General features: G+C 49.4%; 2 protein-coding genes and 1 long non-coding RNA gene across 5 annotated transcripts in view; 2 read left to right on the top strand and 1 right to left on the bottom strand.

Moving 5' to 3' along the window:
• Positions 1-794, top strand: part of LOC128402213 (uncharacterized) — a 2,281-nt gene extending 1,487 nt beyond the window's left edge. Inside the window, exon 2 of the long non-coding RNA XR_008327617.1 lies at positions 441-794. This is a non-coding gene — a long non-coding RNA (uncharacterized LOC128402213). The remainder of the gene's footprint in view (positions 1-440) is intronic.
• The window catches only part of ZNF710 (zinc finger protein 710), a 19,170-nt gene extending 11,382 nt beyond the window's left edge, over positions 1-7,788 (bottom strand). The window contains exon 1 of the mRNA XM_053366233.1: positions 7,409-7,788. The gene's annotated coding sequence lies outside the window, so the exon portion shown is untranslated. The remainder of the gene's footprint in view (positions 1-7,408) is intronic.
• ARPIN (actin related protein 2/3 complex inhibitor) lies at positions 6,623-17,621 on the top strand. Of its 3 annotated transcripts, none has more exons than XM_053366235.1 (6): positions 6,623-6,870; positions 12,267-12,342; positions 15,724-15,856; positions 16,337-16,543; positions 16,948-17,111; positions 17,296-17,621. In XM_053366235.1, exons 1-6 carry the CDS (start codon positions 6,677-6,679, stop codon positions 17,302-17,304), a joined length of 783 nt encoding a protein of 260 aa, XP_053222210.1. In that variant the 5' UTR covers positions 6,623-6,676; the 3' UTR covers positions 17,305-17,621. The 3 variants fall into 3 exon arrangements, with proteins under 3 accessions (XP_053222210.1, XP_053222212.1, XP_053222211.1); XM_053366237.1 differs by lacking the exon at positions 6,623-6,870 and adding an exon at positions 11,370-11,627; XM_053366236.1 differs by lacking the exon at positions 6,623-6,870 and adding an exon at positions 11,646-11,920.

Here is a 17,621-nt window from a genome sequence, read left to right as displayed (position 1 = left end):
TGTGCTTTTGAAAGTTGCATGACAGACAGCAGAGTAGCAGGAGTTGTGCTGCTTACAGAGGAAGAACTGGAAGTGTGGGGTGGTCAGGTGGGAAAGGCTTCATAGCTGTGTAGAAAGGATAATCCCAGCAGGTGCAGCTTTCCTGGAAGCCTGCATGTAGCTGGGCATAATGAAGGCCCTCTTGTCCTCTTCCTCTGTTAGAGAGCTGTGAAGGGAGACACACAGAGAGTAATGAGCAGTGATCACCAACTGGAACAAGTGGGCCCTGGATGCAGAGGTGGTGCTTGTGATGATGACAGCAAGAGAGGGAGTGGTGTCACTTAAGCACTCATCCAGCCCCCTTGCCTCGGTCTTCCCTAAGAAGTAGGCAATACACACCCCTTCCCCTGCAGGGGGCTTGCAGCATGTGTGCAGTGGCTGTTTGTTGTGGCTATGTCCAGGCTGTGATCCTGCAAGGCAAGAGTTCTTGGGCAGGATCAGCATCCTCCAGCAGAGAACACTTCTGCATGCTGACTCTCACGCTGCCTGGGTGGGAGATGCTGCTCCCCGCTGGTCCAGAGGAAAGAGGCTTCCAGGAAGAGGTGATGAAGGCAGCTGCAACACTTAAACTTAGTAGCTTGCTTGTGGGGATGCTTTGTTCTGGCCTCCGCAGTTTGAGAGAGGGAGTAGAGTGTTTTGACCTGAAGTCCCAAGACAAAGTATCTGTAAGAAGTCTGGGAAAGAAGTGTTACCAATGTGCTCTTTCTATATATGCATGACACGAGATCAGAGCAATAAAGTCTCATGCCCTGTCATTTGAGTTGTGGTCTTTCTCTCCCTGGGATTTTGACACTGATATTGGTGTGCTGTGATTAGATTCTGTGGCATCATGAGTAGGGCAGGAGGGTATGGGGAACAGTGGCTCTTACTCCAGTCCTCTGAGTGGGTGATATTTCACATACAGCTGTTCTGTAGTTGGCGTTGAGGTCAGGACTTTTTTCTGGCATTGGGGCAGGAAAAACATCTGAAGCACTACAAGGTTCAGCATAATTCTGCTTCTCCCCAGTTCCATCCACATCTCAGCATTGTTTTGAGCTTATGCCAGAAGAGTTCTGCTGGTGTTGCAGGTGTGTTGCTGTTATCTCTAGTCCAACAGACATTATCTTCAACTTATGCTAGGACAGTGGGGCTTCCACTGTACCTTATAGCCCCCATTTGGCCTAACTTGATTATAGGATTGTGCTGCAAGTGTGTTTTCTGGATTTGCCTCACCCTTATATTTCAGTTCAACTACTTTTGACCGTTGGAGGGATATTTACAGCACACAAATTTAACATGGCATTTTGTTTTCACTTGTTTCCTAAATATGAACTAATAAACATGCCAGGTCAGATCTCAAGTGATTTAGGGGAGTGGGAAAATTTGAAATTTCATGGAAAACTTCCCACAAGACTAGAACCAATTAAACTGATTGACAGTAGGGCCTGGATAGATGAAAGCAGTACCTCCTCTCACAACACATAATTAATCCACAGATTTTGCTGCCTCAAGATGTAGCAATGACAAATTCATGGCAGAGAGGCCTATCAACTGTTATTAGCCACTGGTATCTCCATGTTCAAGAGGCAAAGGGTCCACATAGCTGTGGGAACGGTCTTTTTCCTTCATGCCTGGGCTTCTGGGATCCCCAGGAACATCTGTTTGGCAGCGGCTTCTGCTGGAGACAGGATGATGAACAAGGTGAATTCTTGGTCTAATCCAGCAAGGCTTTCCTGAGGTTCCAAACTCCTCCAGGGACACAGATTTCACAATCTGGGGCATAGTTCTGCAACCCCAATAGACCACAACCTGCTCACACTCTTGTGCAAGCACTAAAGAACTATGCTCAGACAACAGAGGCATAATGATCAACAACCATGAACTGTAGGAGAGTCTCTGTCTTGGGTTGTTAAAAACTTTTTTGAACATTTCTGATGGAACTTTTTTTGCTTGTTCCACACCATCCCAAGTTGGATTTTATTATTAAACTTTTTCAAAATGAAGGGAAGTTCACATGCAACGGGAAGCCAGTCGGGGATGATCTTGAGACCAGAATACTCCTGGAGCTTATATTTCTAAATATTGGTCAGTGGTTGCAGACCACAGAATGGCAGGCAAGAAGAAGATATTAGAAAAAGGAACAGGTGTGACAGGGGAATTAACTCAAAAGGCTGATAAGAAGCAGAGGTGGGAATAATACTCAGCATCCAAAGAACAGAGTGCATATGTGACAGCAAGCTTGAAAACATCCATATTTTAGTTTTTGAGAACAAGAAAGCAGCAGAGTAAGTTTAGTGAACAAAGACCTCTGCAAGGGAAACATTGCTCTGTTCTCCCATAGGCTCTCTTCTTTTAATTTCAGTGCTGTTACCCAGGAACACACAGAAGCCAAAGTGCCTTTAATCTCAAGGGCTGTAAGAAGATCCACAGAACAGCTGGCACACTGGATCCTGGGAGGGGAATAGCTCCCATGGAAACACTCCCCCCCCCCCCACACACAGCAGACATGGCTAAGGAACTGGGGGGGCGGTTGTATAGCAGTTCTCAACATTTTTCAGCTGGACAGGCAGGGGGAAGGGATAGGAAGGAAAACCTCAGAGCAAAACAGCTACAAAGCTGATGGGACTGAGAAGACCTAGTGTCTATGCAACTTGAAGGAAATTACACCAAAGTACGTATCTGTGAAGATAACAGAAAGACAGAAAATGTGTCTGTGGCAGGAATACTGTAAAATATTTGAGTACATGCACCGGCAACACAAGACAGACAGCGAAACAGGAAAGATAAAATTAGAACAAGCTAGCATTCTTCCTTCTGTAATTCTAGCACTCCCTCCTTCCTTCCTTCCTTCCGTCCTTTTCATTCCTGCATTTGATCACTTGGGATAGCCACCAAAACTGCAGACCAGACCTTCACTGACAGGTCCAATATTATCTTCTTGGATACACTGAAAGCATTTTAAATGTTTTGCTGGGAAACCAACTACAATATCACATGCTTGTGTGTTTCTGCTCCTGAAGCTAAGTCAGTGGAATTCTATGAGACAGTTTCACATCCTGAATTCTTGATAACGGTTCCCCACCTTTAACTGATGCTTGAAGCTGCAGCTGTAGCTGCTTTGAGGACCAAGAGAAAGCGAAACTCCTGCCTGGGAGAACCTAGCATAATGGTATCAAGGCAAGAAGCAGTGACTGTCAACCCTTTCCATACAGAAGCCATTCTTGCTACACTGAGCACTTTCAGGTCGGTCTCAGAGCCACAGCTTGCCCACTGTCTCCTGACTGGCCTCCCTCTGGCCCCTAGCCATGCCATAGTTATTGGCTGGACCAGCACCAGCAACTTCTTATATGCTGATTAAAGGTGGTCAGGAGAGGGGGGTGGGAGGAAGGAAGAAGGCTTACTTCCTCTGATGGGAAAGGGCCAGAGGAGGTGTTGAAGGAAATTAGCTAGTGAGATAAAATGTTGTTACAAAATTACATATTACTGATGATGATGATGATGATGATGATGATGATGATAACAACTGGGAATAGAAAGGAAGGGGATAAGAGAGGAGGAATGTAAGAGAAGGAATGTTAGAGTGAATGTAACAGGGCTAGAGAGGAGAGATTAAAAATGGCACTTTTTGTGGGGGAGAGGAAGGAATAAGGTTCAAGTTGAGTGTGGCAGGAGAATGGAAGATAAAATTACAGGAGAAGAGTAAAAATACTCTGAGAAGCATGTGAGGGCAGAAGGAGAAAGGAAAGGGAAAGGGAAAAGGGAAAGGGAAAGGGAAAGGGAAGGAAAGGTATACTGCATTTAAGAGCCTCTAGATTAGCATATTCTGCCTAAAAAAAGAGAAGACCTCACAATCTCACCAGAGCAGATGTCTGTACTTAGCTTAAGGAAAACTGAGCTGTGGGACTCCTTGCCATGAGGAAATGTCAATGGCACAGAATCTAGCAATTTCCAAATATGGATTCGATACCAGAAAATGTCTGCAACTGCTATGCCAAACTCGGCTTCCACCTCCTACCACTTTGTGACTGGTGGGTCTCAGTAATTTTCAGGTGTCTAAAGTGGGCCCTGGGGGTAGAAAGTTTGAGAACTCATGCTCTGCAGGTATACTCAAAAGTTTAATTGGGTTCCATGGAATGGTCTGCCTCAGGAGGTGGTAGACTCTCCTTCCTTGGAGGTTTTTAAGCAGAAGTTGGATAGCCATCTATCGTGTATGCTTTAGTTGAGATTCCTGCATTACCAGGATGGGTGGGTGTGGACCAGATGACCCTCGGGATCTCTTCCAACTCTACAATTCTATTATTCCTCCTGGAACTTCATTCTCCACACCACCCAGGTATATGAAGCTGCCATATACTAAGAGAACATTGGTCCATCTAGCTCACTACTTTCTACACTGGTAGGCAGCAACTTTCCAGGCTTTCATGCAGGGTTTTCTCCTAGCTCTATCTGGAGATGCTGGGGACTGCACCTGGGACCTTCTGCACGCAAAACAGTTGTTATACAGTAAGCTACAGCCTTTCACTATTGTGAGCCGGGTAATTGGTTCATGTAGTTCAGTATTTACAATGACTTGCAGTTGTTCTCAAAGATTGAGATGGTCTTTTCCTGGCCCTACCTGGAGATGCTGGGAATTGAACCTGACGCCTTCTGCATGCAATGCAGATGCTCTGCCACTGAAGTATGGCCCTCCCCCCCCCAACAGCTCAAGAACCACTGCCCTACAGCTTAGCCCTGAACAATCTCTCTCTCCCTTTTTCTGGTTAACCTTAAATTCTACACCAAGAAAACTTTGTAGCACCCCAAACAGGAAAAAAACAACATTTCAAAAGTCTCCAGTGAACTTTCAACATCTTTTCTAATATGTGGAAATGTTTTAGACACACTCCAGTTATAAAAATTATACTGCAAGAATAAAGGAAAACTTTAAAAGGAGAGAAAGGTGTGTGCACGCTTTTGGAAAAGTAATGCACCATTTTAGACAACTGGGTCCCTTCCAACTCTACAGTTCTATGATTCTAAGCATTTCTCATAGGAACGTCACCTTCCAATGTCTTGAAAAGCTATTAAACAGCAAACAGTAGACCATCTCTGAGCTCCATAAGGAAAAGGCACTGACCTCTTGAGGCCGACCCGTGGTACTCTCTCTGAGCCTCAGTTCCATAAGGGAGTAATGATTACTGAGATAATGTATGTCGGGGGTGGGGAACCTGTGACCCTCCAGATGTTGTTGCCGCTCCCATCAGCTCCGGCTGGCAGGGACAAATATGATGGGAGTTGGGAGTACAGAGCTGGGAGAGCACTGCTGCACTTAGGTCTTGTTTGCGGGCTTCCCAGAGCCATCTAGATGGCCACTGTGAGAACAAGGTGCTCAACTAGATGGATCATTGGCTTGATCCAGCAGCCAGGCTCTTCTTATGTTCTTAACACCAGAACATCCACAGGTTCCCCACCCTTGATATATGCAAAGTGCTTTAGGAACAGTTGCATACAAGTATGACAATTATTAACAAAAACAGTAATATACTCTATATGGGGAAATGAAATCCTTGCTTTAGAGGTATACATTATCTCATAACTTATCTAATACCATAGGTATTGCTACCTTCCTATGAAACACCCTCCCTTGTTAGAGTTTTCCTCTCTAGCTATGTCAGGAAGGAGGCACCATCTTCACCGGGCAGTCATTTTACAGTCACAGCCAGTTGCAAATGTAGCTTAAAGAGTTACAGACACCATTCCAAAAGCAGATCGGAAGTCTAAGGTTGCATTGATTAAAAGGTGAATCTTTGATTTTCTGCCAGGACAGAGTTGCTTTGAGGCAGTCCTTGGAAGATGGCAAGCAAGCAACCTTTTCTGTGCTGCCTGCGGCAATCCATCTGGGGTGCCCCACACAGTGCATACCTGATACTCAAGTGCCAACAACACTTTAGAGTTTAGATGTGAGTTTTTGTTGTTCACACTGTTTAGCCTATACTGCAAGGACCATACCCTCCATTCAAGGAGACAACTGCAGCTGAAGCATTTCTGAGATAAACCTTTGATGTTGCCAGTGGGTATTGGGGGGGGCGATGGCGGGGGGGGGGAATCATCATTGGAGAGGTCACCATCCATCAACAGAATCATCTGCTGCTTTCCCACCACTAGTTTCCTCAAAGTATCTAGATAGTACTAAATTCTTCAGATAGTTCTGGAAGTGGAAGAGGAAGGGACATGGACAGGGCTGGGGAAGGTGCCCAAGAGCACACACCAGCCCACTCTGCAAGAACAGCTTCTATGGGCAGCACCTCTGAGTATTTTTAAGAACCATCTCAATGACACAGACCTCTGCAGGGCAGTCAAAGAGAGAGAAAGCAAAGATGCTGCACAGAATGACTCCCATTGCACAGCGCAGATCCCAACACATGCGAGTCCACAGAATCAGTCAAGGAAAAACACACTCTCATCTGTTAGAGTTAACGGAAGGCAAAGGGGTTGGGCAGACAAAGAGCAAAGTCCCCCCTTCCTTTGCAGCCACGGCTCCTGGAAAGCTGCTTCCTAGCTCTTTGGCAAGGCCAGCCAACAGCAGGCAGAGAAGCTTCAGGCACTATCCGCAGGCTGCAGTTTGAGGCGGCGCGCTTTCCAAGAGAGCAAACCCCGCTACTACTGAGCCTCCGCCAACATGCAAGGGACCAGGTCCGTCCCCCTCCAGTTTCTTTCCGTCCCCTCCAATCCTATCCGGAGGATTGTTAAAGGGAAAGTTCACCGCGGCCGGGCACAGAATGGGAAAGTCCAGCCGGCACTTCCCTCTCCAGGGGCGGTTCGAGAACGAGGGCCTCGTCCCCCTATGGCCAAGCACAGCAGAGACGGCAACAGGTAACCCACCGGCTGCCTCCTCCTGCAAGCCGACCAACCGAAGAGGGGTCCACTCCATCAGCTCCACGCCGGCACCTCCCGAGACTCCCCTCCCGCGGTTGCCGCTGCCTGCTTCCCTCCCTCCTCCCCGGATCGGCTCCCTGCAGAGCAAAACTTTGTGTTGGAAAGCAGCAAGAGGAGGGGAAAGTTGCAAGCGAGCAACAAGGATGTGGGGGAGGCTCCTCGAGTGTTAGCCCCCACGTGCTGCGAGCCCCAGCAAGACAAGAAGCGCCGCAGTCCAAGCCCAGTTGTGCGTCCTCCTCTCCCTCCTCCCCCTTCTTTCTATCCTTCCTTCCTTCCTTCTTTCCCTCCCTCCTTCTCCAGACGCCATCACTCTTTTCTCTCTCTCCCTGCTCTGGCATTAGAGCGCCGGGATGGATAGAGGCGGCAGCGGTTGTGGCAGCCCACCGGGCCTCCCGCGGGGCTTTCGGCGCCCGCCTCCTCTCCGGCCCGGGAAGAGAGGGCTTGGCTCAGCTGGCTGGGGCTGAGGCGAACTCACCCTGGGACTCCCGAAGAGGCTTGGCAAGGGGGGCGGGTAACGGGCAGGCAGGCAAGGGAGGCCGCTTCACCTCTCCTTCTGGGGCAGATCCTCGTCTGGGTGCTGCCGGCTCCTCGCTTGCTCGCAGTTCCCTTTCTCTTTTCTCTCTCTCGCTCTCTAGCAGGAAGGAAGAAGGGAATGAGGCAGGGCTGACGTGAAGGGATGCAAAACAGCCCCTCCTAACCCAGCTCTGAGAAAAAGGGAGAGAGAAAAAGAAAGGCGCAGAGGAGGGAGAGCGAGAGCAGCAGCAGCAGCAGCAGCCCCTTTTATCTCGCTTTTGTTTTCGCACTTCCTCTCTCTCCGGCCCTGGCCAAGTTTCCTTTTCTCTCCCTCCTCCCCACAGAGCTTCTCCCTCTCTTTCTCTGCCCTCCTTTCCCAGCACCACAGAATCCCCCCCCCAATCTCCCACCCTGGTCTCTCTTAGCGAGGTGTGCAAGTGCACCCAGCCAGGCCTTTGCACAGGTGAGGAGGGGTGGCCCAAAAGGGCCCCTCTAATTGGAGGAGGGGTGGCCCCAAAGGGCCCCTCTAACCTTCCATGTCTGGGGTTAGGTGGGACTTCTAATGGGTTCTGTGTGTGAGGCAGCCAGAGACAAGCCTTTGCCTCTTGATCCTGCTTGGCTATCACTGTCAATAGATGACCCTGCAAGTTCTGTTTACTAGAAAAGAAAAACTACCCTCCATTCATGCTTTTCTCATTTATAGTTTTATAAACCTCTACACTGAAGTGCTCCAAACGCAGGGCAATCAGATGGCCCTTGTGCTCCCCCAGCAGCTGCTAGGCCACAGCTACTGCCAAGCATAACACAGTCACGCTCCTCCTCTGGTGAACCAGCAGCAGAGTCAACAGCAACACTGAATAGACACACCCACCACAGCAGGCCTGGCAATTCTGCCACCAACCACAAAGATTATGCTCACCAACAACACTTCTCCAGCCAGGCAAGGAAAGCTCCTAGCACTGCATAGAATTTTCAGGTGACCTTGTGGGGCTACCCAACCCTGGCTATGCTACCAGAACAAGCTACATTGTCTTTCCCTGCACAAGCCAACCAGGTACTTGTGGATAAGAAGCCTGTGCAAAGAGCTCTCTGCCCCGTGCAGGATTTAAGCCCTGCTGGCAAAACAATGCTTCCTCTGCAACAGCCATGCACAAAGTGTTTGGGAAAAGCCTTTTGCAGGGGATAAGGGACACCACACATAAAGGAGGAATAATGGAACTGAGTGGCAAGACTATGGTTGGCACCGCCCCCCTTGTGTGGGGATTAGTAGCAACATAACAAAAAGGATACAGCACCTAGACATTAGGGAGATGTAAAAGCTCCTATTTTGGAGGCCCTGGTGGGAAGAATAGTTTTAGGTGAGAAAAGGATGGCACAGAAAGACTGCAGACCTGGCCCCTTGTTCCAGGCAGCCGGACACAGAAGAAAGTGCCATGATGGAGCAATTGTATTAATTTTCTAGGGTATCCCCCTCTTTTCTTCTCCTTCAGACCCGTAGACCAGCTTTGCATGTAGCCATAGCTAAGCTGGAAAAAGCAGAGACTCAGCATACATCCTGAGTTCAAACCCTGGCTATGGACTCCCATGGAAAATAGCTGCAAAAAACATGTGCATGTATCTGGATCAAGGCAGCCTAATAGCTTGTGTAATTGGCCTATGACACAATAATCACATTCAGGCTCAGGACGCTTTCACTTTGTGTAGCCCCCTTAATCTCAAACAGCCACACAGCTTCATTTTAATTTCCAATGTCTGCTGGTTGTTATCCCAGGTCAGCTGCATACCCAACCTGCTGCTCCCACTCTCCACTTCATGAAGTCCCAAGTTTTAGATTGATCATCACACCAGCAGTAATGAGGGATGGAGGATGCAGAGATCTGCACTGCTGCAAGGGAGGTGGAGTAGGGAAAGGAAGAGCAGTGGCAGCCATCTGAGGCTCCCTATTGACCTTAAAGTGGGTGCCACTTTCCCCTGCTGGCAGAATGTTGCCCTCTGGTAGTGCAAGGGGCTTTAGAAGTGATTCCTTGCTATCCAGTGGCCATAACTCAACAAAGGAATTGTACTTGTGACCGTAGAGCTAATGGGCTCTTAAGGTAGCTTTTTCCAACCTAGTACCCTCTAGGTGTTTTGGACTTGCTGGGCACCAGGTTGACAAAGACTGCCTTAATAAAATCCTCAAACTCCACTCCGCTTTCCTCAATTTTAGCCAAACATTTGCCCCCGCCATGGCTTTTTAAGAACATTACATTAAGGGGGCTGCTGCCATGGAAAGTAAGAGGTGACCCCTCTGGTTGCAATTCCGATTTTCACAATATTCAATATTCTTTTTTTTAGATGTGGTGGCACCAAGGATGGACATAAGAGCAACATGATCCTTGCTTCTAGGCTTTTCCCACATCTTACCACTGAATTCAGGGACGCGGGTGGCACTGTGGGTAAAACCTCAGCGCCTAGGGCTTGCCAATCGTATGGTCGGCGGTTCGAATCCCCGCAGCGGGGTGAGCTCCCGTCGTTCGGTCCCAGCTCCTGCCCACCTAGCAGTTCGAAAGCACCCTCAAGTGCAAGTAGATAAATAGGTACTGCTTTATAGCGGGAAGGTAAACAGCGTTTCCGTGTGCGGCTCTGGTGCCAGTTCGCCAGAGCAGCTTCGTCACGCTGGCCACGTGACCCGGAAGTGTCTGCGGACAGCGCTGGCTCCCGGCCTCTAGAGTGAGATGAGCGCACAACCCTAGAGTCTGTCAAGACTGGCCCATACGGGCAGGGGTACCTTTACCTTTACCTTACCACTGAATTCACTTTTCTACTGCTACAGGACTCTGGGGCAATGTCCTTGTAGTGATCCACAATGACCCCAAAACATCTACTGGTAGTTGGCCACTGTGAGAACAGGATACCAGACCAGATGGACCAGCAGCTCACCAGCAGCCTCTGCTTAGGTTCCCAGGGAGGGACGACCCTCCTTATTTTCCTTCTGCCAGCGTGTGAAGACTGTTTTGTTCAAACAGGCCTTTGGAAACTGTTTTTTTTAAAGGAAAGAGCTTTTAACAGTGTATCGTATTTTTGATTTTCATATTTTTTAAATTCTATTAGAGTTTAACTGCTTTTTAACAACTGCCTTTTGTATATTTTTAGCGTTTTGTATCTAATCTGTGTTGTTTTGATTTGTGGAACCCACCTTGAATCCCAATTTGGGGAAGAGGTGAGATATAAATAAATTGTGCATAATAATAACAGTAATAATAGTAGAGCTCGGGGTGGGCATGCAGAAAGGATCCTTATGTGGCTTTTCTGTGCTCTGCACAGCACCTCTGCATCTGCCAGGTTTTAAAGGCTCCTAAAGCACTTCCATCCCCTTCCTCTCTGCTCACTCTCACTATGGAGGCCAGAGAGCTTTAAACAAAAAGCCGCTGGCAGTGCTGAGCCTCCTGGCTATACAGAGCCACTTTCTGAGTCCTCTCAACCCCTTGCTCTTCTCACCTGCGGCCACAGGGCCTCGATTACAAAAAAGGCAAGAGAGAAGGGGGGGCCCTTCCCACGGCCCACCTGGGGCGCTTCAGCCTTACAAGAAGAGGCACAGGCAGGCAGCCTCAACGGGGTGCCTCAGGCAGCTGCTTTCAGCTGCGTGCTTTGAAACGTCCCCTGAGTTGGCTTCCCTCGCAGGGGCGTTGTGGGCGCCTCGCCTCACGGAAAACACGCGTAAGTGAAAGTGCGCAAGCGCGTAGTCGCCCCTGTCTTCCTCCCCCCTTTTCTTTCCCGCCATTTTCCTCCTCTCGCGTGCAGGGGGCGGGGCTTCGTCCATCCGCCCTCCCTCTTAATCACCCAATCAATGCCTTCACCGGCCGAACCGCGGACCAATGCCTGGCTCGGAATCGGCCAACCCCGCGGCGACGGCGACTCGCCTCTATCCTTCCACTCTCCCTCCCGCAGTTACACTCCGAGCCCTGACGCAGCTCAAGTGGCGATCACAGTGCTGTCCTTGGCGGTGGTTGTTTTTTTTTGCCGCTACTGCGCAGGTGCAGGGAGGGTGTGGGCGGAGCCACTGTCTCCCGTAGCCCCACCTCCCCCGGCCCTGCTGCGTTCGCCGCCATCATGAGCCGCATTTACGACCAGGGCGCCCTGAGCACCAAGGCTGTGCACACGGAGCGCCTGCGCGGCCGCTGGGACCCCGCCTCCTGGCAGCGGTAGGCGGTGGGCCGCTTCAGCGGGGAGGGGCCTCTGAGCATGTGCAGAGTGCGCAGTGACGCCTCCCGCCCTGCAGGCTGAGGGGGTGCGGCGTCGAGGGGTCGGGTTTGATGCGGTCGCCCAGGGACACTTGTGTGGAGGGAAAAGAGCTGAGCACCAAGAATGAATCCTTGAGGAACCCCTTACATAGCTGTCAAACTTCCCTTTTTTTGCGGGAAATTCCCTTCTTCCAGCGCCGTTTCCCGCTGCTATCCCAGATTGTTAGATATCCCGTAGACTGTCCCCGGGACAGGTGAGGCTGCTGATCCCTTATTTTCAAATCTGAAAGTTATGACCCCTTAAGAGCCAGAGAAATGAGCGACTCCCCCACCCATTGAATATTGGACAGTTAGGAAGTTGGACCACCCAAGAACAGAATCATGGAGACCTATGGGGCCCTTTAATGCTATTCTCACAACAGCCCTGTAAGGTAGGTCAGGTAGAGGGAATGGCATAGATGGAGAAGTGAAAAAAATAAGTTTCCCCTCTATGGCATCAAAATTCCCTGATATGGTATAACCTCAGGGGATTGTGGGGCGATTGACATAAACTCTTCACTTGGGGTTCTTCCCCTGTGTCTTAACTTTTCTCCCCTGCAGTGGTGACGGTGTGATTGTGGAAGGGCAGCTCTTGGACGTGTCCCGCCATCTCATCTTGGATGATGCTGACAAAAAGGTGAGGCTTCTAATGAGAGCAGAAGAGCGATCCTGCTGGATCGGACCAGCACTCAGCCTCCTGTTCCCCTGCAGGTACCTCTGAGAAGCCCCATAAGTGCAGGGCAGGAAAGCCATAGCCTGTTCTGAAGCTCTGGTGCTGGAGGTCTGACACAGCCATCAAGACAAAAAGCCATTGATAGTGTTATCCTCCATGAATTAGTTCTCACTTGTTCAAGGCATTACATTGAGAGTTAGTTTGCATTGAAGCGGTTCGTGTGACTCTCTCCTTGCCATCTGCACCACTCAGAATGCTGCCTTTGCTGTGGGAAATGAAGGGATGTGTCTGCACCACAAATACAGTAATTCCACATGGGAATCCTGGTGTGGGAGTAAAAGATACATAACCTCCTTTGCCATAACAAAAAAAATATCAGTTCTCACAATTCTTGGCAGGTCCTGTGCGCCTTGAATTGGAGAGGGAAGGGGCCCTGCTAAGTAGCAGTTTTAGATTGGATGAGGGTAATAAACAGCAATTTGGGAGAGGTGGCTTTGGCTTTGCTTCTAGATGGCCAGGTGGCACCAGTGGCCAGGAGTGGTTTCTTTTACTAGCTGTGTCTTAAATGCCAGCTGTGCTCTTTTCTTAAGAAACCAGGGCTGGTCTTGTCACCTCCAAACTACACTACAGTGGTACCTCGGTTTAAGAACAGCCCTGTTTACGAACTATTCGGTATAAGAACTCCACAAAAACAGAAGTAGTGTTCCAGTTAGTGAACTTTACCTCGGTCTACAAACAGAAGCCGAACGGTGGAAGGGCACTGGTGGTGGGAGGCCTCATTAGGGAAAGCGCGCCTCGGTTTTAAAACAGCTTTGGTTTAAGAATGGACTTCCGGAATGGATTAAGTTCATAATGTTCTGTATGTGGGGATGCCCTTGAAGACCTTCCAGAAGCTTCTGAAGGCAGCTGCTATGGTTTTGATGGGGCCAGTCATTCTGATCAAATTAACGTCAGTCTCATTCCATCTACATTTATTGCCACTTGCTTCCATGTTTCCGAGCACAATTCAAAGTGTTGGTGCTGACCTTTAAGCCCTAAATGGCCTCGACCCAGTATACCTGAAGGAGCATCTCCACCCCCATCATTCAGCCCGGACACTGAGGTCCAGCTCCGAGGGCCTTCTGGCAGTTCCTCACTGCGAGAAGTAAGGCTACAAGGAACCAGGTAGAGGGCCTTCTCGGTAGAGGTGCCTGCCCTGTGGAACACCCTCCCATCAGATGTCAAGGAAATAAACAACAAGCTGACGTTTAGAGGACTCCTGAAGGCAGCCCTGTTTAGGGAAGTTTTTAATGTTTGATGTTTTATCGTTTTTTTATGTTCTGTTGGGAGCTGCCCAGAGTGGCTGGGGAAACCCAGCCAGATGGGCAGGGTATAAATAATAAATTATCATCATCATCATCATCATCAAACCCTAAAGCACCCAGGACTGGAATATCTCAAGAAATGCCTCCCTATATGCAAGTCTGTCTGAGAACTTTATTCCTCTGCTGAGACTCTGCTTTGGGAGTCCCACAGTCTTCAGAAATAAAGCCAGTATGTACCTTGTGGTTGTGGCACCCAGATTTGGAACAACTTCCCTGCAGAAATCCCTTGGCCTGACTAGATTGCTCTTATCACTTTTAGAAGGGCAGTAATGGCAGCATTGCTTCAGTGGACTTTTTCCAAAAAAGATGGTTTTGTTGATGCTGCTTTCACCAGATTTGGCTATTAGTGCATATTATTTTTATTTTAGGATGCCTTGAATATTTTATAGTGCACATTTTGATGATAATATTGAATAACCTGCAGATCCAAGGGGTTTTTGTGTGTGTGGGAGATTAGGAACTGGAGTCTGTTCCCAAAACAGGAGAGGCCCTTGGGTCCTAAGCCTCCTGCCCTGCCCCACCCTGAGAGGATGAACAGGTGATCCTCCTTGCTGGTGGACTGGATTATTTGCCAGATGGGGAGAGAAGGGAGGGGACTGACACAATCTGAAGGTTGTGTCATGTTGCCAGATTGCATTGCCGACGTTTCTCCTTGGATATTTGTTTGTTACCTTGACATCCTGCCTTTCCATCAAAAGGTAACTAACAGTACTTCGTCCAAGGTAAATAACAGTAATAAAATCCGCAATAAAAAAGGATCAGTCTATAGACAACATGGCAATAAAACTGGATAAAAGCATATAGAAAAAGGCAGTTAATTGAAAGCATAGTTAACTTAGAAGTACATATTTAAACACAGCAACAGAGCCAAACAGACCAGCCTAGTGAGCCAAACACCTGTTTGAATGAAGATGGTTTATCCTGGCTAAATGGAGTCCGTCCTCAAGGGGACAATATGGCCTTCCCCCTGCCTCTGGATGCAGTCTCTGGGGAAACTCTTTTCTCGAGTTCCCAGCAGTGTGCATCAGATGTTGGCTGGACAGATAGAAAGGCCTCTCTTGAAGACCGCAATACCTGATCAGGGCTGTGCAGTAGACTGACCTTCAGGAAGTCTAGCCCTGAGCCTTTTAGGGGTTTATAAGTCACAATTGGCACTGAATTATGCTGGAAATGTCTGGGAGGCAATGGTAGCTGTTGTCACCTTAGAGTCCCAGGCATCCTCTCACCCCCTGTCAAGGGCCTGATTGCAGCATTCTGAGCCAGAAGCAATTCCTGAACAGTCTTTGAGGGACAGCTCCACGTAGAGTCACCCATGTAGCAGTCGCCCAAACAAGATGTAACAAAGACATGTCTCACCAGGGCCAGAGCTGACACCTCCAGGAGCAACAGAGGTGGGCTTGATGCACCAACCTCAGCTGAATAAAAAACACCTCTAGGGATCTAGAAAAGAATCTAGGGAGCAGCCCCTAAGCAAGGAACCCCATGGTTTTTCAGTGGAAGTGCAGCCTCATGCAAAACCAACTCTCCTTCAGCTCTCTGATCTGACTTTCGATTTTCCAGGAGCAGCTCTGCCTTATCTGGTTCAAGTTCCAGCTCACTCACCCTCATCCAGTCTGACACTGATACCCTGCATATTGTTCTAGAGGAAGAAATATAGAGTAATTAATTCTTGCTAGCTGTGAGTGTTTTTTTTTTTTTTTGCGCAACCCACTGTAATTTTTGCATTGGTTCTGTGACTGTTGGAAACTAGAAATGAGCAGTTTTTGTTTTTGTGTCTGTCTTCTTCATGATTGTTGACAATGGCTGGTGCTGGGGATTGTCAACACTGGCTGGTGAATGCCAACATGCTCCAGTTTTTTTACATCAACAGTAATACAGAGTTGCAAATGTAGTGGCAATAGCACTGGTAACAACAGTCAAAAGTGATGATGTTTTCTGAAGACTCAGAGTGAGCAGATTCTCTGTCCTTCCCAAACCCCAGGAGCGCTACTTCGTGCTATACATCAGGCCAAGGCTTGTTCATCGCCGCAAATTTGACCCCAAGGGGAAGGAGGTGGAGCCCAACTTCAGCGAAACTCGAAAGGTCAATACTGGCTTCCTCATGGCATCCTACAGTGAGTTTTGCCCAGAAGCCTCTCCTTGGTCTGTCTTAGCAGAGCAGAGGGTAGTGTTCCTGCAGAACAGACTTGGGAGGTTACCCTGTTATCCTGGGTAGTGAACTGGGGTGTCTCAGCATGTGATCTGCCTTTCCTCTTTGCATGAATTTTCCTGCCATGTGGGGTGGGGAGATTGAGAGCATCTCAGCAGTGGAACAAGCTGTCCAGCATGGTTGTAGAACAGCCTTTGCTAACCTGGTGCCCTGCTGGGGCTGATGGGAACTGTAGCCCCAAAATATTTGGAGGGTACCAAGTTGGTGAAGGTTGCTCTAGGATCTGCTTGGGTGTAGGAGGCTTTTTTCAAGGAGGGCAGGTGTGGTCCCCAGCCTAAGACCAGGAGCTGGGAGTTGATGGCTCCTGTGTGTGTGTGCCTGGGCCTTTGGGTAAGGCCCTCCCTGTACACATCTGTCTTTTTTTCTTCTGTGTTGTGATGGACAGAGGTGGAGGCCAAGGGCAAGACCGACAGGCTGACCCCAGAAGAGCTGGAGTGCCTGGTGACCAAGCCAGAGTTGGTGAAGGTGACGCAGCCCTACACACCCAGCCAGGCTGTGGCCTTCTGGCTGCCTGAGAGTGAGATGGAGAAGATGGAGCTGGAGGTGGGGATGGAGATCCGCCTGAGGACTCTGGGAGATGGACCCTTTGTCTGTAAGTGCTGCAGGCAGAGCTGCTGCCCCAAAGCCTCTTTTCCACAGTTAACCCCTTTACCCATTTACCATCCCTGCTTGGCCAGCCTGGGGAATGAGCCTTCCTCATGCTAGGACCTGGATTTGCCAAAGCATCAACACTTTCTGGAAGGGGACACCCTGGTGTGACTAGACTCCTTCCTCCAGTCTATATTCCATGTAGAAACTTCAGGGATGTGGGAGGCTGCCTTCAGCTGAATCAGGCCATTGGTCCATCTAGCTCAATACTGGCTACACTGGCTGGCAGCAGCTCTCCACAGGGGTCTTTTGCCCAGCCCTACCTGGAGGTGCCATGGGGGATTGAACCCCCATGCCAAGCAGCTGCGCTGCCACTTAGCTCTTGCCACTTTTTTTTCTCCTTTTCAGTCTCCTTAGCCAAGCTGGATGTGGGGACAGTGACCAAGTGCAATTTTGCTGGTGACCAGCAGGCCGGGGCCTCCTGGACAGACAACATCTTGGCTTTCAAGGATCACGGGGAGCCGTCCGATGAACCCCGAGGGCATGGGGATGGCGCGGAAGATGCCGAATGGGTATGTGGATGACCACTCTAGATTGAGCAGCCAGGGCGGGGGGTTCTCTCTGGCATGGGCTGAGACTTGGGAACTCATGGATTTGCTCCAGCCCAGGAGCCAGACTGACCCTGTGCCTGGAGCCCTGGGTGGGAACAAAGCCTATCTAGGGGTCCCTTGGAATAACTGCTGCTGTTCTCTGCAGGATGACTGAGGCAAGAAGAACTGAGAGGACGCAAATGACTCCCTGCCGCTCCTGGACTCTTCTCTATTCTTCTGTTTCCAAAGCTTCTGGGGAAGGAGGGGGATCCTTGGGGGTGGGGAGGGAGTGGTGTGTGCTCTCTCAGCAGGGCTGGGATTCCTGCAGCCTTCTTGAATCTCTTTACATGATTCTTCCTGGGTGCCTGAGGGTGGCAGATCAGAAGATTTTACTTTTAAACATTGCCCCAGGCTAGTTGTGGGCTCTTCTACGGCAGGCACTGCCCCAGCCCCTGGAGCAAAAGCCTCAGCCCTTCAGCAGCATACCAAAAA

The sequence above is a fragment of the Podarcis raffonei genome, chromosome 14, assembly GCF_027172205.1.
Source record: "Podarcis raffonei isolate rPodRaf1 chromosome 14, rPodRaf1.pri, whole genome shotgun sequence".
Lineage (NCBI taxonomy): Eukaryota > Metazoa > Chordata > Lepidosauria > Squamata > Lacertidae > Podarcis > Podarcis raffonei.
Note: the sequence above shows the minus strand (reverse complement) of the source record. Positions and strands in the feature narration are given on the sequence as shown.

Coding starts and splice junctions, on each gene's coding strand:
- ARPIN (XM_053366235.1), top strand. CDS start 6,677: ATGCAAGGGACCAGGTCCGTCCCCCTCCAGTTTCTTTCCGTCCCCTCC. Junction 6,871..12,266: donor CACAGCAGAGACGGCAACAG/GTAACCCACCGG, acceptor TCTCCCCTGCAG/TGGTGACGGTGTGATTGTGG. Junction 15,857..16,336: donor CTTCCTCATGGCATCCTACA/GTGAGTTTTGCC, acceptor TGTGATGGACAG/AGGTGGAGGCCAAGGGCAAG.